This window comes from Argentina anserina, chromosome 4 (assembly GCF_933775445.1).
Source record: "Argentina anserina chromosome 4, drPotAnse1.1, whole genome shotgun sequence".
NCBI classification, from domain to species: domain Eukaryota; kingdom Viridiplantae; phylum Streptophyta; class Magnoliopsida; order Rosales; family Rosaceae; genus Argentina; species Argentina anserina.
Genome location: NC_065875.1, coordinates 15,392,803 through 15,417,003, shown reverse-complemented (window position 1 = coordinate 15,417,003; position 24,201 = coordinate 15,392,803). Strand labels below are relative to the sequence as shown.

General features: G+C 39.0%; 1 protein-coding gene across 1 annotated transcript; it reads right to left on the bottom strand.

Annotated features, from left to right (window-relative positions):
- Window positions 1–154: 154 nt before the first annotated feature.
- LOC126791192 (chromatin structure-remodeling complex protein SYD) lies at window positions 155–22,084 on the bottom strand. The gene is made up of 35 exons (XM_050517606.1): window positions 21,938–22,084; window positions 21,665–21,802; window positions 21,503–21,564; window positions 19,722–19,810; window positions 18,825–19,625; window positions 18,294–18,472; window positions 17,397–17,563; window positions 17,249–17,313; window positions 16,265–16,963; window positions 15,889–16,061; window positions 14,705–14,802; window positions 13,978–14,163; window positions 13,664–13,844; window positions 13,385–13,579; window positions 13,268–13,311; window positions 12,712–12,768; window positions 12,441–12,537; window positions 12,185–12,357; window positions 11,888–12,101; window positions 11,617–11,742; window positions 11,422–11,511; window positions 10,130–10,246; window positions 9,978–10,058; window positions 9,719–9,826; window positions 9,414–9,583; window positions 9,258–9,336; window positions 9,098–9,172; window positions 8,871–8,968; window positions 8,683–8,790; window positions 8,040–8,097; window positions 7,717–7,947; window positions 6,549–7,608; window positions 5,396–6,402; window positions 3,232–5,154; window positions 155–2,828 (listed from the first exon to the last, which is right to left on the bottom strand). The coding sequence occupies exons 2-35, from the start codon at window positions 21,770–21,772 to the stop codon at window positions 351–353; spliced, it is 11,397 nt and encodes a 3,798-aa protein (XP_050373563.1). The 5' UTR covers window positions 21,773–21,802; window positions 21,938–22,084; the 3' UTR covers window positions 155–350.
- Between the last annotated feature and the right edge of the window lie 2,117 nt (window positions 22,085–24,201).

The window sequence follows — 24,201 nt, the reverse complement described above, 5'->3', positions numbered from 1 at the left end:
TTCTTGTTGCATCAAAAAATAAAAATGTCATGTTACATCAGTACCCAAGGGACCAAGTATTAGGGATAAACGTTTCTACAAATGCAAATGCACACGACAAAATTTAAGGCCGAAAGGATTAAAACTGTGGATTAGGTATAAGAAATGCCGGGCCTGATGAATAAAATTTAGCTTCATTTGAAATACTAATTTGTAACCCAGCAGGGAATAACAGGTATCTACTCTACTCGATAACTGAATAGCGTATAATACCCATAAGAATCAAGGGTACATCAATCCTTAGATACTGAATAGATTTATATTACATATTTCTGCTCTAACAAGCTGTACAAAGTACTCAGGCTATACACTCACTCGGCTTCTGGCGGTGCCACTGAGTTACCGACAGGTTCCTCCGATGAGACTTCAGCTCGTGCCACTGAGCTACCGACTGGTTCCTCAGAAGTGGACTTCACATCTTCAACCTCCTGCGCTACTGCTGATGGTGGCATATCCATGATTTCGGGCGTATTTTCTGGCAATATCTCAGAGACTTGGGAAACATCACCCACTTTAGCTTCAGTTTCAGCCTCCTGTGCTCTTGATGAAGATTGGAAATCCATGTTAACAGACTCTGGCACTGTCCCACAGACCTGAGAAGCCTCACCAACATTAGCTTCATTTTCTGACTCACGTCCTGCCGAAGGAGGCTGCATTTCCATGTTGTCGGACTTTGGCAAAGTCTCACAAACTTGAGAATCATCACCAACTTTAGCGTCAGATTTTGACTCAAGTGCTGCGGAAGATGCTTGCAAATCCATGTTGCCAGACTCTTGCATTATCAAAACCATGTTTTGGGACTCTGGAGCATCACAAAGTTGAGACCCCTCACCACTCTTAGTTTCAGATTCCGACTCATGTGCTCTCAAAGATGGCTGCAAATCCAGCTGTACGGGCTCAGGCAAGGTCTCACTAACCAGAGAAAAATCACCAACTTTGGCTTCAGATTTTGACTCCTGTGCTGGTGACGATGGCAGCAAATCCATGTTTTCAGATTCTCGCAATGTCTCACTAACCTGAGACTCTATAACAATAGCTTCAGATTGGGACTCATGTGCTGTTGGAAATGGCTGCAGATCCATGTTTTTGGACTCCAGCAATGTCTCACAAAACTGAGACGCATCACCAACTTTAGTTTCATATTCCTGTGCAGTCGGAGATGGCTGCAAATCCATGTTTTCAGGCTCCGGTGATGTCTCACAAACCTGAGTACCATCAGACACTTTCACATCAGCTTCAGAATCCTCTGCCGCAGAAGATGGCTGCAAATCCATGTTTTTGAGATCCGGCGATGTCACACAATCCTGAGACACATCACCATCTTTAGCTTCAGATTCATGTGCAGTTAATGAAGATGGCTGCAAATCCACGTTTTCAGGCCCCGGCAATGTCTCACAGACCTGAGAAACATTGCCCACTTTCACATCAGATTCAGACTCCTCAGCCGCAGAAGATGGCTGCAAATCCATGTCTTTGAGATCCGGCAATGTTGCACAAACCTGAGACACATCACCATCTTTAGCTTCAGATTCCTGCACAGTTAATGAAGATGGCTGCAAGTCCACGTTTTCAGGCCCCGGCAATGTCTCACATACCTGAGAAACATTTCCCACTTTCGCATCAGATTCAGACTCCTGTGCCGCTGAAGATGCCTGCAAATCCATATTTTCTGACTCAGATGAGGTCATACAAACCTGAGACGCATCACCAACTTTAGTTTCAGATTCATGTGCAGTTGAACATGGCTGCAAATTCTCGTTTTGAGGCTCCTCCAATGTCTCACAAACCTGAGGAACATCATCACCCACTTCCGCATCAGCTTCAGACTCCTGTGCTACTGAAGATGGCTGCAAATCCATATCTTTAGACTCCGGCGTTGTTCCAAAACGCTGAGATAGTTCACCAACTTTAGCTTCAGATTCCAGTGCAGTTGAAGATGGCTGCAAATCGATATCTTTGGACTCCAGCGATGTCTCGCAAATCTGAGATGGTTCACCAACTTTAGCTTCAGATTCTGGTGCAGTTGAAGATGGCTGCAAATCCATATATTCAGATTCTAGCAATGTCTCGCAAACCTGAGAAGCCTCACCAACTTTAGCTATAGATTCGGACTGAGGTACTGTTGAAGATGGCTGCAAATCCATGTTTCCAGATACAATTTCTGATATCGTCCCACAATCCTCAGAAACAACACCAAATTTTGCTTCAGATTCTGACTTCAAAGATGGCTGCAAATCCATGTTTTCTGAAACAAATTCCAGCACTGTCTCACGAGTATGAGAAGCATCACCAACTTTAGCATCAGATTCCAAGGCCTGCACTGTGGAAGATGGTTTTTCGCACACAATTTCTGTCAATGTCTCACTAACTTGACTGTAAGACTGCAACTCCTGCACTCTAGAAGATGGATGTAAATCCATGTTTTCAGGTACAGATTCCAACACTCTCTCACAAACCGGAGAAGCATCAACAACTTTAGCTTCAGATTCCACCTCCTGCACTGTTGACGGTGGCTGGAAATCTATGTTATCCGGAACACCTTCCATCAATGTCTCACCAACCTCACAAGCACCACCAAGTTTAGATTCAGATCCGAACTCCTGCATTGTTGAAGATGGCTGCAAATCCATGTCTTCAGGCACAACTTCTGTCAATGTCTCACAACCCTCAGAAGCACCAATTTTAGCTTCATAAGAGAGCTGGAAATCCATGTTTTCAGTCACATTTGATGGTAAAGACTCGCAAACATTCACCGGAGATGCATGTTCTGGAATAACCACCATGTCAACCTAGATATTAAAGCATATGACATCAAACAATAGTTTAACAAATTATAAAAAAAAATTCAATTATTGACTCTTCGAAGGCATTCAAGTGTGCACATAAGATTATGATACATAAGTAAACATTATCATATTATCCTACAAGACAATACATTTGATATCTCTGTTTGGTAGTAACAAATCATTAAAACTAGGGAGGCTTTAAACTTAGTTCTTTGTTCTTTTTTCCTTTTCTAAATTCTGTCAGCAATCTAGCTATCTAGCCTATGTGATCCAAAGTTAATTCAAATATGGAGTTATTAGATCTGAATCTAGTATTCTGGCGTCAAAAAGTAATAGACAAGCTTTTGGAACAGCCAAAATAGAAATCATACTGCAAAAATTCATTCCCAATAAAAATACAACTAACCTTGGACTCATTCGAAAAATCACCAATCTCAGTTTCAGAAACCTTCAATTCCACACCAGAAAATGTTTTATCCTCCGAACATTGGTTTCCGGCCAAGTCCACTGGAGTCATACTGGGTACAGGTACACCAGGGGAAGCGCTACCCTCTCTCCCAGAAGACCCAGAAATGTTAGCTCCAGCTTCGGACTCCTGCACAGTTGAAGATGGCTGCAGATTCACACTTTCCGACTCCGGCAAGGTCTCACAAACTGGAGAAACATCACCAATTTCAGGTTCAGATTTTGACTCATGTGCAGTTGAAGACAGCTGCAAATCCACTTTTTCAGACTCGGAGAATGTCCCAACAACCTGAGGATCATTACCAACTTTAGCTTCGGATAGTGAAACTGTTGAAGATGGTTGCAAATCCATGTTTTCGGACTCCAGCAACGTCTCACAAAACTCAGACGCATCACCTACTTTTGCTTCAGATTCTGACTCACGTGCCATTGAGGATGTTTGCAAATTCCTGTATTCAGACTCTAGCAATGCTTCACCACTACATTTAGACACCTTAAAAGCTTTATATTCAGATACCAATTCATGTTCTGTTGCCGCTGTTGGCAAATCAATATTTACAGATTCCTGCATTGTTTTGATGACCTGAGAAGCCTCACCATCTCTAGCTTCAGATTCTGACTCCTGGACGGTTGTAGACGGCTGCAAATCCATTTTTTCAGTTACCGAATCCAACAGAGTCTCAAAAACCTGAGAAACATTAACAACTTTGTCTTCAGATTCCAACTCCTGCACTATTGAAGATGGCTGCAAATCCGTGTTTTCAGATACAGTTTCTGACACCATCTCACAAACCAGAGAAACATTAACAACTTTGTCTTCAGTTTCCAACTCCTGCGCTATTGAAGATGGCTGGAACTCTGTGTTTTCAGATACAATTTCTGACACCGTCTCACAAACCTGAGAAGCAACACCAAATTTAGCTTCCGATTTTAACTCCTGCCCAGTTGTAGATGGCTCTGTTTTCACGTTTTCAGGCACAGGTTCTGTTAAGGTCTCACAAACCTCAGAAACATCACCAACTTTTGTTTCAGAAGAGGGCTGAAAATCCAGGTTTTGTGCCACATTTGCCATCAATGACTCATTAACTTCAGAAGTATTACACATAGCTTCGCATTCCACCGGCTCTGAAGGTTTTGAGCTACCTATAGTACCTGCCTCAGAGCCTTCAAGATTGCACTCCATGATCAAGGTGATTGGAGACTGATATGTGCTTGTCACACAAACATGAGAAGTTTGAACTACTTTAGCTGCAGATTCCAACTCCTCTGGTGGCTTGGAGCTGTCCATAGGCTGTGCCTCAAATAAACCTACAACACTATCATTTCCAATGGTCAAAGTAACCACAGGCTGATCAAGGTTCCCAGAAACATTCTCTGGCAGCATTTCACAAACCTGAGAAGTATCACCAGCCTTGGTTTCACAGTCCGACTCCTGAGGTGACTTGGAGACTCCTAGAGGCTCCGGCTCAGACAAAGCTGCAACACTATCAGACCCATTGTCTGAGGTAACTAAGGGCTGATCCATATTTGGAAACACATTTTCTGGCAATGTCACAGAAACCTGAGCAGCATCACTAACTTTATATTCAAGTTCTGACTCCTGTGGTTTCAAACTGCCTACAGGCCTTGCCTCAGACGAGCCTATGACTCTATCACTGCCCATGGTCAATGTAACCACAGGCTGATCAATTTCTGCCACTCTCCCAGAAGTATTGGTAGAATCCATCAAAGAATCCTTTTCAGCTGGAGACCCTTTTGAACACTCCGCTGTCACTAGGCTGGCAACAGGTAAGCAGTCTACCTTTTTTTCTTCAGCTGCTACGGAGGACGCAGAGAGCTTTTCTGGAACAACCACCACGCCTCCCTGAAATATTAACATATGACAACAGTAGAAATTTATTTAAAAATAATCCAACATTGTGACTGTCTAACAGCATTCAAGTGTGCATGCATATGATACAAAACCCATTATCAAATTAGTTCGCATTAACTCAGATTTCAGCTATTCAATCCTTATCCAGTAATATCATGAAAATTAATTACAATTGAAACAATTGGAAAAGTTATGGGGTATATCTTCACTCCCAGTTATTAATACAACTAACCTTGGAGGCAGTTGAAAGATCGCCGATCTCAGGTTCAGAAAACTTCAATCCCACAGCAGAACATGATTTATCCTCCAGATTTTGGGTTTCAGCCATGTCCACAGGAGTCTTAGCAGATACAGGTATACGTGGGGAAGCCCGACCTTCTCTCCCAAAAGAGTCAGAAATTTTAGCTTTCGATAAACGTGTGCCAGAAAAGACCTCTTTCATCACACGTGCAACATCGTTTACATTAGCAGTCTGGATACGTCCCAGAGTAGAACTCTTCTCAGAGGATCCAGCAGCACTGTCAATTGTTGATGATAAATTAATAGGCTGCTTATTTTGGGTAAGATGACCTGAGTGTTCTTTTCTTTTTGAATCGGAGTCAGTCAAACTGCTAACTAAATGCGGTTGATTTGTCTGGGATTGATTAACTAAACCCAGTTCCTGCCCATCAATACCTTGTTTTCTCCCCAATGCAGCTGTCTTACTCCCTAACAAACCAGCAGACATATCCTGCAACTGAAAACCTAATTCTGGACCTTGAGTAGCTGGACCATCGGAAACAGCTTGTACCACAGAAGCCTGCTTCTTTCCCCGGCGACGGGGTGGTTCGGCTCTGCTTGAAGCCTTTCGACCCTGTTTTTTTACTTCCAAAGGTTTGGAGGGGCTAAGAGGGATAGACTGAGAAGCAGGAGAAACAGAAGAGCAAAGCTTTGACTGAGAATTGGGACAAATCTCAGCAACATGATGTTTTTCCTCGCCAATGCTTTCCATAGGAGTAGAATCGGGAAGGGAACCAATTGAAGGACTCAAAGTAGGAGATGCAGCAACCAATGCTGGGATTGCTGGACGAGTTTTCTCCTCTGGAGTATGACTCTTATTTACCTCTTGAATGGTCTCACTTGATACAGCAGCTGGTGTAGCAGAACCTTCATCTCCTGAAATCTTATCGATCTTAGGTTTAAATGAGCAATCTTCAGGCATAACCACTTTTAGGTTTGGACTTTCTTGTGATGCAGAGCCTGCATATATTAAAAAAATAACTTGATATCAGTGATTGAAAGATTTTCATAGAATAGCAAACATTAACAGTATTTACTAATGGGTGAGCTTGTTGTCTGATTAGCTTGGGAGTTAACTGAAAGTTGAGTTGAATTTATATCATTACCTGCTAAACCATCAGCCTCTTGCTTATTTCTCACGTCTATGTCTTTGCTTCCACATGAATCCCCTGATTTGTCCAGTGGAGGCACATTTGGTGTCGGATCATGGCTAACCAATGCATCAGTAACGACAGGTGATGCTTGCACCTGCTTCTTCCCCCTACGGCGGGGAGCTCCAACACCACTTTGACCCTTTGGGTTTTGCAGTTTCATATTCACTGGTACAGTAGGGGAAGGCTGAGATGAAGGAGCAACAGCTGGGACTAGACGGGTGGACTCAGAACTCAAAACCATCACAATACCAGATTGATGATCGGTCCCTTCAGCACCTTTTAAAGCACCAGAAGCAGTAATCTGGGCTGCAGAAATAGTAGAAACAGTTTCATTTTCAAGCGGATCATCAGATGTCTTCTGTGAAAGCTCAATTTGTTTTGAGTCAGAAACAGGTGATCCTAGCCCCTGTTTCTTTCCCCTGCGTCGGGGTGTTTCCTGTACACTCTTAGTTTTCCGACCTTTTCCTCTTACTTGTGTGAGTGCAGAAGGGCTAATAGCACTCATTTGGGAGGGAGGAGTTGCAGTAATGGAAGGAATAGGAGCTGTTGGAAGAGAGCTAGGTGAGGCCACGAGATCAGTATGTCCTGCAACTCGACCAGTACCCTCAATATCAACAGAGTCAGGTAATGAATCTGGTGCCGAATTTGTTACACAGCTAGTCAACGGTCCTATCTCTAACCCTGCATCCACTTTCACTGTTCCAGCTAGCGCTGTAAGAACAGGAGCTGCTGATTGATCTGGTGTTGCTCTTTTTGGCCTGCCACGGCCTCTTTTAGCTGGCGGGGTTACCTCTTTGCTTTGTTGTGGTAACTCAACAGATGGTGGTGGCAAGTCTCGTGGAGGTGGAGCAGGAAGTTCTGTCTTATAAACAGCTACCCCTGAACCACTTTCGTCTTTCAGTAGATTTGATTCTGTAACTTCTTCCTTTACTTTTTCAGGTGAATCAGGTGTCTCAGCCTGACACAACCTTTCAAATTCCTCTTCTGTCCATTGCTCTTCATAAGAACGAACCTGAAAACCATAGAGAAAAAAAACATATTTTAGACGGCATTAAGTAAAACAAGGTAATGTCGGAGAGAATAAATTTCAACAATGAAAAATCAGATTTGACAAACAAACCTCTCTTGCCCGTTTTCCCCTTCCATATCGTTGAGTATCAAGTCCCCCCAGAGACGGACCCTTCCGTTTTATCCCAACATTAGAAACTACATCCGTCTTTGGCACTTCATATATCTTCATGGCTTCACAGAATTCCTTCAAGTCATACTCTGTCACAAGCCTAGAAGGCAAGGGAGGCAGAGATTCAGCACCATCCTTCCCTTGTACACATGCTAACTTCTTCCACGATGCCTGCCAAATGATATATTTTATTATGTCATCCCATAAAACATATAGGTAGCCTGTGACATAAGCATTGGTGTTTTTAGTAATATAGTCAATACCATTTCTTCCTCACGCCTTCTTTTGTCCACAGATTCAAAGACATCAATTTCTGACTCACTGCAAGAGACGGTCATTTGATGATCAATTAAAAAAATATTTTTTGTTAAATAAAAACCATATCCAAAGAGAATAAGTAACATTCGGAGTCAAGCAAATTGAAGCAAAAAGGGGCAAAATAAAGCAATACAACTTAATAAGAAGCATGTTTTCATTAAGCTAACGCTTTTCTACACTGCAAAGATTTGGTTGTAAATGGAAGGAAACTAAAGGGAAGGATCCTGAATACCATGGGAGTTAAAAGTTTTTTTTTATGGATTTGTCCTCCTGTTGGAGTACTTTCTTCAATCTTTTGTCAGTTGCAGTTTGAACTTCTTGTCCACTGTTTACGTTTCGGTTCCTCCTTGGGGAGACAAATTTGTTTCTTATTATTTTGAAAAGCCAAATTAATAATAATAATTCCAGAAATCCCTGAAATTGTTCTGCCAAGTTATGATTGACATGTTTACGCTTAAACGAGACAGATGATGGTTCATCGGGATCAACCTCCTTATAGAAATTAGACCGGAACAAGAAATAAATTTTAAAAAAAAAACCTTGAAGAAGAGTGCAGAAACAACAGATTTGATCAAACTATATACATACCTGCGAGCTAAGAGATCATTTAATGCATCATCATCCAACACAGGTGCAGCTTCCTCTTTCTTATTCTCACGCAAAAGTGACTCCAGGTATTCTCTTCGATCTTCCGCACTGATAAACCAATTGTGATGAGATTACAAACCACTTAAAATGATTACACCAGAGTTTAGCACAGCATATATTCAACCGACCTTGTATTGTTGTCAAAGAAACCAGCAGTAATGCTCTGATTAGCAACTCCCAGTTTGTGCTCAGCTGCAGCTCTAACTTGTTCTTCAACAGTTTGGACCTTTTAAACAAAATGAACTAATTGAAGCAGACAATATACAGACTCAAGTATAAATGTTCATAACATAATAGAACAGAGTTTAAGAATGATTATGTCTGTGCAATAACCCAGGGGTGGTAAATTACCTACCGTTTCAAATCGAAGAACAAGAACATCCCTCTTCTGGCCAATTCTATGAGCCCTTGCCTGTGCTTGCAAATCAACCTGACAATTCACCAATGGAACAGCTTAAGTAAAATTTATGGTCTAAATACAAAATACATGTATGCAGAGTATTCTCGTAAATTGCCTGTGGATTCCAGTCCGTGTCGAATATTATCACCGTATCTGCAGCTTGAAGATTTACACCAACACCACCAGCTCGAATGCTAAGAAAATCTTGCAAATGTCAGTAGAAAACAGAAGCACACATGCAGACACATGTGAATAGAACACCAAGGATTACCTGAGAAGAAATATGAAAAAAGGAGAATCTGGTTTATTGAACATATCAATAAGGGAACCACGATCGCCACCAGATGTATGTCCATCCAACCTAAGATACCGATACTGCTTATAAGTGAGATATTCCTCCATGACATCAAGTAGCCTAGTCATTGTGGAAAAGAAAAGAACCTGCAGAAAGAGAATTTCAGTCATTTACATCTTACATCAAAAACAACTAAACACAAAAAATTAATAGCATACAGAGTAAAAACAAATTAACAAACAATCCATATGGCAAGAAAAATGTAAAAAAACATTCCATACCCTATGATCTGTTGCTTTTAGCTTGGGAAGTAACCGGTCTAACATCTCAAGCTTCCCACACAGCCTTATAATCGGTGGCAGATAGTGCTTCGGTATCAAGTTATCAACCTGCAGGTGGCAATCAAATAACAGGTTTATCTATAGGACAGCTTACTCAGCATCTTCAGTTTACAAGGTAATAATTAAATATTATTTACTTCTCAATTCCATTATCTTTCAAAAGAGTTAAGCGCATAAAATGTAAAGGGAATGAACATGCCTCCTCTACATGCAGTTGGCTGAGATATGGATGGTTGCATATATTCCGAAGCTCCATTACAGAGTTGTGCACTGACCGGGCCTGAAAGTGACGTCCATGGTAAGAAACAACTTGAAGTTCCCTTGGCTATATACATGTAAGAACTAAATTACCTTTGAATTAGTAATTGAACCCAGATTATCCTCTACCCTCTTCATCAAAAGCTTCTGATAACCAGAAGCCTCGCATCTTACAAGTCTCTCAATCTTTTCGGGTAGTTCATTCTCGACCTGTCATAAAAGAAATGCAAGAACATTAGCATCCTGATCTCAAAAGCTCAACATTTATATAGTGACTTAAACTCCAAAAGAAAGATCATTAACTCCAAAGTTTCTGATTGCATAGGAATCAGAAACAGCCAGATAAGTTAGCTCAAATGCCCAACATGTCTATAACGAATTGTTAGGCATTTTCTAAGAAATTATGAATTTAATTTAATACCCTGGTAGATCCATGTAAAAATTCTGTGTTCTACCGCCCCTAAAAGAAAAGAGAAGCATAGCTCAAGTCCTTGGTCAGTGCTGGCTTCAGAATTATCAATCAGGAAGCATCAAGCTCACCATAAATACATACTGAAAATGTCATAAATAAATAATTTCACAAGCAGTCTAGACATGCCTTCTAGTAAAGAAGTTATCAAATTTAGTTGCTTCAATTTCCAGTCCACAATCAATATACAAAAAAAAAAAAAAGAGAGGCCAATATGTCATATACTAAGAGAATACTCCCTCACAGAAGCACCACCAAATTGTAATTGAACTTGCAATGAGCATGAAGAGACTAACTAAGACTTTTATTTTCTAAGTAAATCTGCTGGATTGGCCACTCAAGACATTTAAAAAAGGAATACCACAAGATTACAAGTCCACAGACAATAGAGATGCATCCGCGTACAATTATATGAGCATGAAATTAAGACATATAAACCAGATTTCTAAAATCCACATAAGGACAAGTGAACATGATAGAGCAGCTATAAGCTGGCTGGAAAACAAATATCATCTTTGCAAGCCAAAGGCCAAGCCCAACCCTTTTTGGTCTCAAGGAAAGTCTCCATGGTAGATTAAGGGCCTCTTCAACCTAACTTTCAGTTTATGAATAATGATTATGAGAATAGTGTTTTAAAGAGTCTATTGAAGTCTAAGTGTCAACAGTCTTGAGTGTGTCTTTATGTCTATTCAAGCTTATTTATACCTAACTATTTATAAGTTTAAGCAGATTGAATATTATCATATTGCAGGCTGTGCCTTTGGGTTTCTCCCCCCACCCCCCACAACAACAACCAAAAATCATCTTCCTCTAAACCTCCCTCTTTTTCTAAAGCTACTCTCTGCATCAGAACTCCAATATGTATTGACAGATTCTGAATGAATAATGTTGATAAGCACAAAACACATTTAAGAACCTTATGTTTCAGCCTCCGAAGGACAAATGGTCGAAGTACTTGGTGGAGACGGTTTATGATCAATAGATTCTCCTCCTCAGATAATAAGGCCTAGTCAACATAACACCACAACATATATATGAGCGTTAAATTTTGATGCGAGTTATCAAGGATATTAAAACGTCAATGTCAAAATATGACATAATTAAAACCTACTTGATCAGCTGAGCTATCACCACTACTTTCAAATGGTTTATTGAACCACTGAGAGAAATCTTCAGATGAGTTAAATATATTAGGCAACAAGAAGTTCAGTAGCGCCCACAACTCCTCGAGATTATTCTAATAAAAAAAAGATTAAATATAGATCAGCATTACCATTGTAATAAAAAAGCAAGGAGAAGACACCACACATTCAATAAACCAGAGAAGAAATTGAGTGAAAACCAAGAACAAAATAAAGGCAGAAGAAAAGAGAGGTGGAAACCTGTAGAGGAGTTCCAGTCAACAGCAATCTGTGAGAACTCTGATAATGCTTCAAGTCAGCATTTAACTTGCAGGAAGCATTCTTTATGCGATGGCCTTCATCAATTATTATATAATGCCAGTGGATTTTGCTCAGTTTAGGTCTGTCATGCTTATTCATTAGATACTCGTATGTAGTAAGGAGGACATTAAATTTCTGTTGAACTATTCTTTCCCTGCAAGAAAAGCAACTACTTAGCTCTTTTGCAACTAAAAACCAGAATAAAAAATGAAAGACGTTCAATTTTGATGTCATTACTTAAATAGCCTGCGCCTCTCCTCCGGGGACCCAGAATAAACAATCCTATTAATAGTAGGGGCCCAAAAGTTAATTTCTGATTCCCATCCTGGTAGAACTGAAGATGGCACAACCACTAGAAAAGGTCCTCGATCATTTTTTGCTTCCATCAGGTAACAGATTAAAGATATAACCTGGAGACACATGTTTCAGACTGTAGGTAAGAAAACTGGAAAAGGACTAAATAGATAGGGGTAGACTCAGGATTAATCCCCACCTGAACTGTTTTACCAAGCCCCATTTCATCAGCAAGAATACCATTCAAATGATTATTGTATAGAGACACCAACCACCTTAAGCCATTCATTTGGTACCTGAAGGTAGAATATTACAAACAGATAAAATAATTGAAATGGTGAACAAAGTAACAATATTGCCTATGGTCACCCTGGATGGAAGAATATCACATAAAAGTTAGAACAAGGACTTTTACCCTTCCTCAAACCAGGAGACAAAGCTAATATAATAACAAAGGAAATGTTACTCACTCTCTCAATTTTCCACCCTGAAGATAAGACGGCTGCTCTGCAATACTCTCCTTTATACTGCAAAAATAAGGTCGACTGTAAGATACTACGCAAGCACATAAATCAGTAGTTCAGTACTGTTGGAATTAAAAATATGGGGAGCAAAATTAAAACTCGCCATTTTACAATCCACACTACTACATATATCCTTTCTTACTAATCTAAGTTTTGTCTTTAATAACCTTTTTTGTTGATTGAAATGTCTTTAGTGCCTTTTTATTAGAATTTCAACAGAAGAAAAACAGGACTATAAATTACAATTTTTGGAGGTGTAAATTTCATTTTCCAAAAAGAAAAAAGCAAAACAGACGGCCTCAAAAAGCCAAGAGTTCAAATTTTACAAAGAAACTAATGCAGCAAGACAAGAACAACAAACTTCATGAGGAAGATAAATAGAACAAAAATTTACTAGTTTGTTGAACAAAGTGTTACAAAGTCCAACCAATCAATTATATTGCAGCAAGAGATATCAAATTACAGTAAAAAAAGATAAAGAAAAAAATATATATATATATACCTATGGGCCATCAAATAGTATTTCTCATTGCTCTCCAAATAATGCTGCAAAACAGAAAAAATATAACCCATGAGCACAGACTTAATAAAAACTGAAATGCACAAAGAAGAAACTTGCCTTCGCCTGGTCACTTTCATCTTCATTTTCCAAACTAGGTTCACTCTTGTCTACAACACTTGCATTCCCACTTTCATCCATATCCTGCTCAAACCTACTTGCCAAAGCCTTAGCATCTCGTAGCTTGGATCCAAGCTTTTGAAGATATTTCTCTGTCTCTTTAAGAAGCTGCTTAACACGGTCTGATTTGGCATCCTATCATGATTTCCAAAAGTGAGACAAACTAACCAGATTAAAATGATAGATGCAATCTTAACATCAGTAAAATGTCGCCCATACCTGGACCATTCGTAGATACCCCTCCACATCATTAATCTTCAACAGGTTTATCTTCTCGCGTTGGATCCTATCAATCTTCTCACGATGGACACGTTCCTTCCTTTTGTGAAACTCCTTCGCATATTTATTGAAACCCTTCCATCGCTCTCTCTTAATTTTGAAGGCATCATCCAGTCTTTCCCTAAGTCCAGACAAAAGCAAGTCATAAAGCATTCACAACAATCCAAAATGACTCGGGAAACTAATGATTATTTTAGCTCCTTGAAACATGTAAGGTTAAAATAATTGGATATATTAAAAAGCAGAGTACTTACTTGTGAACCTCTAGCTCCCCAAAAAATTCCTTTTGTCTCTGCTGAATTCTCTTTTGTCTTTCTTCTTTCATCTTTTGCTCAAACTTTTCAAGTTGCTTTATCCTCCTACCATGTCTATGTTTCTTAAAAGATTTCACGCGATCCATCTCCGTATTGATTGGTTTGAAGAAATCATTCAAAAATTCACTGCCCAAATGAAACAAAACACATTTTAACATTAATCAAACTATACAGACAAAAAGAACAATGCAACTCGTTGATACCCAAAATGACAATAGGTATATTCCATTTGTCCCATATTTCAAAAACAATCCCCCAGTCTAAATTTTAAATAACGTCATTCAGCTTTTTCCACAGTAAAATTAGTCAGCTCTTTGAATCGGACTTCTAAATTCAAAAGTAAGAGTAAAATTAAATGTAATGAAAACAGTAGGTTAGATAGCATTACAGCGGTTCATTGGGATTTATATTTTTGCAAAGAGGGAAACTTTGATATTAGTCAGTTCTCATTTCACACAGCATACATCATTTTTTTATATAAAAAAAAGGAACAGCTCTTATTGAAACAAAACAAATCATCATCATATTATTTTTTTTAATTGCAGTAACCAACTATGATGCAGGTAGGAACATCATATGGTTCTTAAAACTTGTGTCTTGAAACTGAGCAAGAATGTTAAAGGGACAGAATAAGTATCTCCACACAAAAAAGCATAACATCAATCACCTCCGGAGACGGCGTTGCAATTCCAAGAGTTGCAGCTTCTTCAGTTCTATGACGCTCTTGGTTTTTGCAGATATATCTTCAGATGAGCTCACATTTTCCTGCAGCAAAAGTAATGAGATGTAGTACAGAACACATCAAATATATCATTTTTTCAGAAAAAAAATTGTACCAGCCAACAATGCATTACAAGTACCTGTTTGCCAAAATAAGAACATTCAAATTCATGCACAGGATCTATTAGATTTAATAACACTTTAGTTTACGTTTAAGGAGAGTGGTAGGGCCAGTATGGGGTGGGTTTAAGTCATGTAGCCGCTTTCTTGACAAGCTTTTTACATTAAGGGGAAAATAACAACCTGAGCAGAAAGATATCAATGTCTCATGAGGTGTTGATGGCTGATTCCAACAACCACTCCAGAGAGTTATATCACAACTTGCTAAAACCACGAGTTTGAGATCACTTCTCAAACATCGTAACTTAGAAGGCAAACAAAGAAACTACCAGTCAATTTCCTTTCCCGGCTGACATATAGCCTCAGTTTATAGTCAGATATATGAAACAATAGACAAACACTTAACCTACATGAGAAAATATCATGCAAATCATATACATATTCACTTTTTGCGACATGCACAGTATGATTTGGCAATTAATCTTTCCTGTACATATCTCTTCGTGCTATTAGACACAAATATCAGAACAGTGCATAGTTGAAGTAATGCAAATCTCATCAGCTTAATCGTTGATCCCTAGTTTGCTCAAGTTAAAAGGATGCATATCCTATTAAAGTAAGCTGGCGTCCAAGTTGTTCCACTTGTCTGCTTCCTGCAATGTCATCAAGCCAGAGACACCGATTCCTTCTAAATAGTACTCACACACAAAAATGTACGCATTTCAATAATTAGCCTCAATAACTTTTGAATTTGACTAACGTTGGACATAAATGATGTTTCAGCAGTTATAAATTCAAGGTAAATAAATAGAAATCTACACTACGAAATTCGTAGAAAAACATCCATTTCCAGGTTCAGTAGACTAAAAAAAAATCAGTTTTAAGGACAGGAGTTTAGTTTTACAACCCCCCCCCCCCCCCCCCAATCCGCTTGTGGGGGGGTGTGTGTGTGTGTGGAAGCTTTGTTACGAAAACAGAACTACTGATTTTGAAGCACTATATAAAACATACCATTAACTGAAAAGAGGTGGCAATTTTAGCCCTTGCTTTTTGATGTTTAAGAGTCCAAGTTTGTTCGTTTATGAGCTTCTTTTTCTGAATATCCATAATCCACTTCTCTGACATTGTGCACTTTGGTGAAGGTGGAAAATCAATAGAAGCTGGGCTGTTCTCCTTTACTTGTTCTGCAGTAATAAAACACAAAAATGAAAGTGTGATTGTTCTGTGACAACTAGATGAAAAAGATTTTGTTCAAGTAGAGAGCATATATTTAAAAAATCAAGTTGCTATGGAATATCTACACCACATTTACCAGAAGCAGCACCATCAGGGACAAAGATATTTGATACAATCATAATGAACATAATGAAATAAGTGTTGTTTTCACCTTTGGAAACATGTTTTTGCATCAGGTGAGCATCCTTTGATGCAACTCCTTGGTGATGATCATTGGCAATGGCAGATATAGGTTTCCAACGATCTCGAGAAGCAAAAGAAGCTGGGTGATTGGCAGTATGTTGATTCCCCGAAACATTGTTACCAAGATGTTGGAACTGGCTGGGTGTGGTATCTTTTCTTTCAGGACCAAACTCAGGATGACCAGCAGAAGGAGGTAAGAGTCCTCTGGAAACTTCATTTTGATTGCCAACCCCTGTCCAGCTGGTTATATCAGATATCTGCTTGTTCATACCCATTACAGATGCTGGGTTAGCCCCTCCAACTTGCAAATGTCCAGTTTCTATATTTTCTGCAGGGTTAACAGTTAAATCACGTCTTGCACCTCCATTAGCATGCTGTGATGCCACAGTCAAACATGTCAGTGAAGCAACAGTCTCTTGAGGTTGTGTTTCAGCTTCTCCTTTCTGCAAAACCTGATCTCGAGGTGGGCCACTACATTCCTCCATTTTTGGGCCCTCAGATTCTTTTGCCAAGGTGTCAGTCTCCAGGAGTTTGCCACTAGAAACTGCACTTTTATCAGTTTCATGGTTAGGTCTTCTAAATGGCAGACTAGCATCAGAATTGTTATTTCGCTCATTTGAAAATTGTGCTTTTCCTTTGTAATCAACAAAATCTTTTTGAGGGCCATCTGTATTGCCACCAGAATTTTCTAAGTTACTACATCAAGGCTAATAATAAAGATGCCGCATTCTAGTCATTTGGAATATTAGCAACGAGAGTTTTAGGGTAGTGAAATTTGCACTCGCAATTTAACAATCCACACTCCCACCAAACCTCTTATAATAAGATAAAATACTTGTTACTAAAGACAAATAAATCATATTAAAAAAACAAAAATTTAATTTACTAAAAAAGAAAAATTGGAGTGTGGATTGTAAAATTGGGAGTAGTTTTATTGCTAATAAAAAAGTACCTTCTTTAGGTGAAGTATTTCCGAGAGCGATTTCAAGGTGAAGTTTCTTTGGCATCAAACCATTTCTGCAATCAGATAACTAAAATTTAATCGACTAAATAAAACATTTGAAATTGATAACATCAGATCCAAAACTGAAATCATTTACCTAAAAGCTAAAAAGACAAGGCACTGCGCTCTGAGCTGTTTTAACTGTTGTTCCTTAAACGGCATTCCAGATGATCCAGAGGCTGCGTGAAGAGGAGATTTACCATTATCTCTAGAAGCTGCACCTCTCACAACACTCATTTCTCCTGCACTATTTTGCCTGCCAACCTGAATCAACACATAAATCTCAATCAGCAGTATTCCAAATCATCGTATAAGCCAAATGCATCTAAAATTGATCCAGACAACTCAAAACCACACAAACCCATGTCCTATAAAAGGAGAGCAGTCACATTGAAGGCAAACACCACATGCATAACAAACACATCAATCCACAGAATAATTTCTATATAAATTTGCAAGAAGCATATAGTATGTATCCCAATAGTTTGATTAGTTGGCTCATCATATTAATGCAAGGCAGAAGCTGATAGGTTCTGCCCTATTGGCTAGATAAGGATAATAACACTAGGAAGCAAAAAACTCAGCAAGAAATAATCAAAAACATAGAAATAAAAGCTGTAAGACTTAGGAAGGAATGACATATTTGAGTTCTGGGCAAAGTATTCACAAAGAAACTCTTTATATTCTATTGAAAATGATCAGAACAAAAACTGATTACAAAGACTCCAAACACATCTATATATACTAGGTAACTTCAATCCTAATAAAAGACTATATAAATGAGAAACCAGCAAGAATGTAAAAAGACTTAAAACAGCACTAAATGGCAATAAACTCCTAATTCAATTTAGCATTTTTATTCCTTTTTGGATGCTCCTGCATAACATATTTTATAAAAGAGACCACGAGAAGTTTAACATGACAGTCACCATGGAGTAGCCTAGCCCTTGTTTTGCTCAAAGGTAGAGAACATAACGACTGAAAAATGGAGTACCTGAACTATTTTATTTGCATCAGATAGCATGTTAGGATTTCCTCCATCATGCTCCATGGCCTTTCCAATTGAGGACAGTGTACCACCATAGTGCACTGGACTTGAGAATGCTGGTGGTTCTGCTACTTGATGTGCACCTGAAGAACCAGGAACACCTCCTTGATTCTTGCCAAAAGAACCTGTATTAGCACCAATATCATGCTACAATTAGTTACTTAACAACAGTGGAAATTCAGCCTCCTTGATACGATCAACCTAAGTTGCAAAATTATTTTCTATCAATTAAAGTTGGACAAGAAAAGGGAAATAAATCACTCCAAAAAATAGATGATTCACACTTGAATATAATTCACTATGACTGACTATAGTGTATACCAAATCACGTACTAAGTCATTTTTTAAGGCATGGTTCTGGGTCCAAATTATTTTTCAAAAAAATGCATCCTGAAAGAGTATAAAATATCTCCATAATTTATAGGTGGAAGGTAAACCCACAACTATAATAATGATGTTTAATTTCTAATTGCTCACTTGATCCAGGTGATGGAGTTGTTGACTGCTGCATTAGAATTTCTGCTGTCATACCTGGGACAACATGGGAAGAAAATCTGGGAACTTGAGACTTTTCATAGGGAAAACCAGGTTTATGTTGACTCCATACACCCATAATATCATTCGTAGGAGGTAGGGAAGCAGCACGCTGCTGAGCTGAAGCACTATGAATAGAGGAACCTTCACGTTCTTCAGGGTGCTTCACACTTGCGGCCCGAGACACCACATTGCTACTGTTTGTTAATTCCATCTGCCCATGTAGCCCTTCTTGCTTGACTCTAACCATTGGTCTCATGCTTCCAGATAGTGAAGTAAAACTATCAATTTGACCACTATTAAAATTAGCATTTTCACCACCTTTAATGGAAAAACCAGGGGGTAGTTCACCTTTGCTCATTTTCCCCTTCCTCGTATTAACCACACTGTCTATAGTATCAAGATTTTGAGGGTTCTCAGGTTGTGATTCTGTGGGTACAGAAGTCTCACCCCTCTTCCTCTTAGTGGTGGCTTTCTTCCCATCCATTTGATGCACCTGCTTGTCCAAGTTTGCTGTATCACGCCTCTCTTGGGACTGTGAATTGGCAGACCTAGAGTCTAAACTAGATGGACTTTCGTGATCAAAAGACTGACTACTTCGATGAGTTGCAGATCCTTGATAATAGTCATGCCCTGTACTGATAGGTCCAACAGGTGGTCTGCTTGAAGAAAATGGGTCCATCTTAGACACCTCAGTATCAGCCAAGCCCGTATCTTTGGCAACTCCAGCAGCCTGAGAAGACCCTGCAGAAATAAGTTGGCCCAGTCAGCTCAAAATAACCAAGCAAAATTGCAGAGCCTAGCATATACAATGCACTTCAAAATACATTTTGTGATTACCTATTTGAGCTCCGCCAGACAACGGAATGCGTGATGACTTCAAAGCCTCAATATCAAGGCCATGTTGATTGATAACAGTCTCCATGGCCCTTGGTATATCAAAAAAGACAGTTAGACAAGATAGTAGGAAAAAGTCCCCTCCCCACAGGAAACAAAAAATAAAGATGATGGTGGACGACCCATTTACTCAAGAGAAAAATAGAGCACGGCAACTATTGAGATATCGAAAGAAAAAATGAAACACATGGGCATATCAGATGCATATTAAAAAAATCATTACCACTAACATATAAAAATATCACTAGACCAAAAACAGCTACTTAATCTTTAGAATACAAAATTAAAATAGTATGTGCAACCACATACTAATATTTAGTGATCCTAAGCAAATTATTGGATATGATGCTAGCATCACATGAACAAATAAATAGAAGAATAGAAAAATCCTCATATGGTACCTGGACTATCAACTATTGCATTTTTAGGTACCTTGACTTTCAAACTTGGTGGTAACTGAACTAAAGTGATGTTGCCCAATTTGGTAGTCTCATCAATTGTGTGTTGCCTACTTTGCACATATTCATAGAGATAAACTGGTCATAGCAATCAGCCAGGCCAGAAAAATCGAAAGCATGTTGATCTCCCTCAAAGAAATTCACACCTACTCACCAATACATATATATTATCTCTCCAAATCTCATCAAACACAATAATCGTGTTATAGAGGAGATCTTGAGGATTGGTTTCCCTCGTAACACTGCCAGAAAGCGTTTAGAGCAGAATTTTTGGCTTGTGTAGCTTGATAGTGAAACCCCCAAACCTTACCTTTCTCTGATCTAATGGAGAGGGAAAGATAATTTGTTCTATAATGTCATTGTGATCCAGCTGTTGTGTGAGTAGATCTCATGGATCCAATGAAAATCCCAGCTAAAGTACCACAGCTGCTGTAACTACAGTCAAAAGGTAAGGACTTGTGCGTTTTTGTCGAGTGTAAAGCAGCAGTTAATTTATGGGGTTGGATGCAGGGAGACATCATTTTAATCAACCCATACCAATCCACTGGTTTGTCCTCGTGCAGCTGCAGTGGTACCGGGCCACATGAGATGATAACTAAATGTGGAAGGAGAAACTGATACATGTGGATTGTTTTGATAATGTCTAGGTGTTATTTTGTTCTTTTTGGTTGTATGCGGATGGTTTTGCTGAGCCAAGTATTATAAAAATGCTTTAAATATCATGATTTTAACAGCAAAAAATTAATATTTTTGAAATTTCTTTTGGACTATGAACGCTAAAAAGTCAAGTATGGGTGCAAATAATCTTTGCCCATATCTTATCCAGTGCCTTTATGTTAGTTTTGACTGTACATAGGCAAACTTAGCCATAAAATGGAGGGAAATACCAAAAAGGGAAACATGGCCACCAGGGTAGTTTGGAAAGTCACGTATCGAGAGATGTAATATACGATAGTCCACATACCATATGAGGATTTTTCCCATAAAGGAAATGCAGACTCACCCTTAATACAAACAATAATCATAAAACCTTTGTGTCCTTGAAAGCTCACTAGTACCAAATAGTTATCTCCATTATCATAATGATTCATCGAACTCACTAACCCCAAGTAAACTAAGATCAATTATAGCATCGTTTCACGAGCCTATCAAAGGTCTAAGCTACTACAGCACTATTTCCCACGCTTTCTAATTACCCCGCAAAAACTCCAGTACTGAAATAAACACACAAAAAGTCAAATGGAGTAAACAGTAACAGATTTCTACCTCGAAATCACTTGATACGGCATGGAATGCTCCTTGCCGCTCGACTTCATGTGTTGCAGAATCTGCAATTGCTCGAAAAAAAACAACCCCAAATAAACACTAACACAGTGAAGCTAATACAAAGCAATATAGAGAGATATAATCAGGCCGAGAAATACGAACCACATAGAGCTTGGTGGCGAGTTTGGCCGGCTCATCAGTCGAGTCCTGAATGAGCTTGTGCAGAAACTTGGCTGCTTCCAGCTCCACGTTGTGTGACGAAGCTGCCATCTCCTTCGAGCTTGTACCATGCAAAATTGACTGAAATCAAATCAGATAAAGCAATCAAATTCAATCGAGGTCCGAAGTTTCTGAAGGACCGAGTCTGGAAATGGAGAAAGTGCAGATAGGTTTGGGATTTTTATTGTAATAGGAGAGAGGGGCAGAGGAGAGTACCTGATCGGAGATCGGAGCCGGAATCGGACGGGAACGCGTTCACGGCGAGCGATTCATAGAGAGAGATTGTAAACCCTCGCAAATATGAAGAACAGAAAGAAATGAAATTTGCTTTTGGGGTCTCTTCATGCTCTCAGTGACTAAAAAGAAACCCCCTTTCTCTCGCACGTGCTGAGATGATTTTGCGTGCGGGACTTTTCTTTTTCTTTTTCTTTTTGAAGTAAAAGATTTCCTACTGTGGGCATGTAACTAGTGACCAATGAGATAAACTACAAAAGAAACTGGTCGTGCACAATGATTCACTACTTTAAAAAAAAAAAAGTTATGTTTCGGGTTGATAAGGATCATGTATGGTGTGCATGTTCAAATTCAGTGTGAACGGCTTATATTAGAGCAAAATATATAAACACACGGTGGGCCATAGTTGCGTCGTGTATCATAGACACCGTGTATGCAAAATTATTAGTTATTAGTCTTTTATCTCTGTCTCTTCCAAATTTTAGTATCAATTAAGAAATCCAAGACCAAATTTTGGAGTGTACAAAGAGGTCAGGACAAATAAGATCTGTCCCTTTTAAACTCTCCAAATGGTAGTGAGGTCAAACAGTGAAGACTATCTTGTTTTTTAAGGTTGTCCTTGACTCATGTAGGTTGTCTTAAGTTGTGTACAAATATAGACCCATGTTTGGTGTTACATGGAAATCAGGAGTAGTTTGGTTCATAGTTTAAAAGCAAAGTGTTATCTAAGGATTACTCATCTAAGTACCCACCATAAACCCATTTAAGAGCACATGCAACCACAACGAGAGTCTAATTTTTAATTTTTCGACAAAAAAATACGAGACGAGATGTTCTGAGTATTGCTAAGGGTCTCAAAGGGGCGAAACCTAGGTTTCACTATAATGGTGGTTGTGGGCTTTGCATCTCTACGACTAAGCAGCGATATGTCTCAGACGACTAGATACAGCTGTGAGTGACAATGTTTTCTTAAACAATAGCTTTAAGATCTCAATCACCAGTTTTCACACACCCAAATCGTGGAGATTTTTTGTTGAGGCAATTGCGAGGACAATGACGAGGCCAGAGATTGGATCGGTGATTTGCAATGGGGTAGACTCCCCAATCTCTTTTGTATTTGCAATTGATGTGCCGCTGCCAAGGTTGGTTGTATGGTTAGTGAATTCTGTTAGGGATAAGTGGTTAAGGTTGAAGAATGGTTTATTCTGATAGAGGTAAAGTCAGCAAGGCTCCTAGCTAGGTCGCTGAGTGTGACTCACCATATCATATTTGTGGCACTGGGGTGAATGGGCTGTGATTTTCACATACCATAAGTGGAGGTAAAGCCTATGCATCATGATCAGGGTTTGGGCTTCAGGGCTTGGTTTGGTTTTAGTACAGTTTAGGAGTGGGTTTTCACTAAACCTGGGCCCAACTAGGTTTTGAGAGCTCTAGGCGACGTGGGCGTAAATTGAAGAAGGCTTTTAGTTTAAAATTGGGTCGTCTTGACTGGTTGCCAAATTGAAGTAACTATCCCTTATAAAAAGGACAAGAGGACCGCTTAGATTCTTTTGTCTCTTCTCTAAACTACCGCTTGATGAATCCTTATATTCCACTCTAAATATTATCTATTGTGTACCAATTGAGATCTTTAGGCAATGGATAATATCTTATGTAGGGATTTAGTGGAATACTAGATTTGTAATTGGTGATTATATATTTTATATGTGCTTATTCTGTAATGATAGTACATGTCATTGTTTGAATTTTTGTACGAGGTGGTAGAATGCACCAAACTTACCAATATCGTCCTCTCTCTATTTTCTTCAAAATCCAATATTAAACTCGCACATACAATCATAATCAAGCTTGATTGGACGAGAATACGATATGTAAGTTTTGTTTATTGTTGTTCGATTTTCTAACCTCATACAAAAACATAAATTTATGCTAAGAATGTCTTCGTTCTTGAGCTCAATCAAAACAACAATTGTGTATAGTGACTCATCCATTATAGTCATCTTATTAGGTCTATTGATACTACCTATTATAAAGATAAAATTATAAATCACTTGCTAACGGAGGACATAAAAACCAACCACTCAGATCTGCCACGTGATTATTGACAAGGTTAGGGCTAGGCATTTCGTCCCGTAATCCTAATCTCGTCCCTAAATTCGCTGGGACGAGACGAGATCTATATTTCAAAAATGCATATCTCGTTTTGAAATAACAGGATGGGATCGGGATTAACTTAGTAAGGCACG

Excerpts from the sequence above, each read along its gene's own strand:
- LOC126791192 (XM_050517606.1), bottom strand. The coding sequence starts at position 21,772 with ATGGCAGCTTCGTCACACAACGTGGAGCTGGAAGCAGCCAAGTTTCTG. Across the intron at positions 12,769-13,267 it reads TACTATTTGATGGCCCATAG|TATAAAGGAGAGTATTGCAG; the intron begins GTATATATATAT and ends TTATTTTTGCAG. Across the intron at positions 7,609-7,716 it reads GGGGAAAACGGGCAAGAGAG|GTTCGTTCTTATGAAGAGCA; the intron begins GTTTGTTTGTCA and ends TATGGTTTTCAG.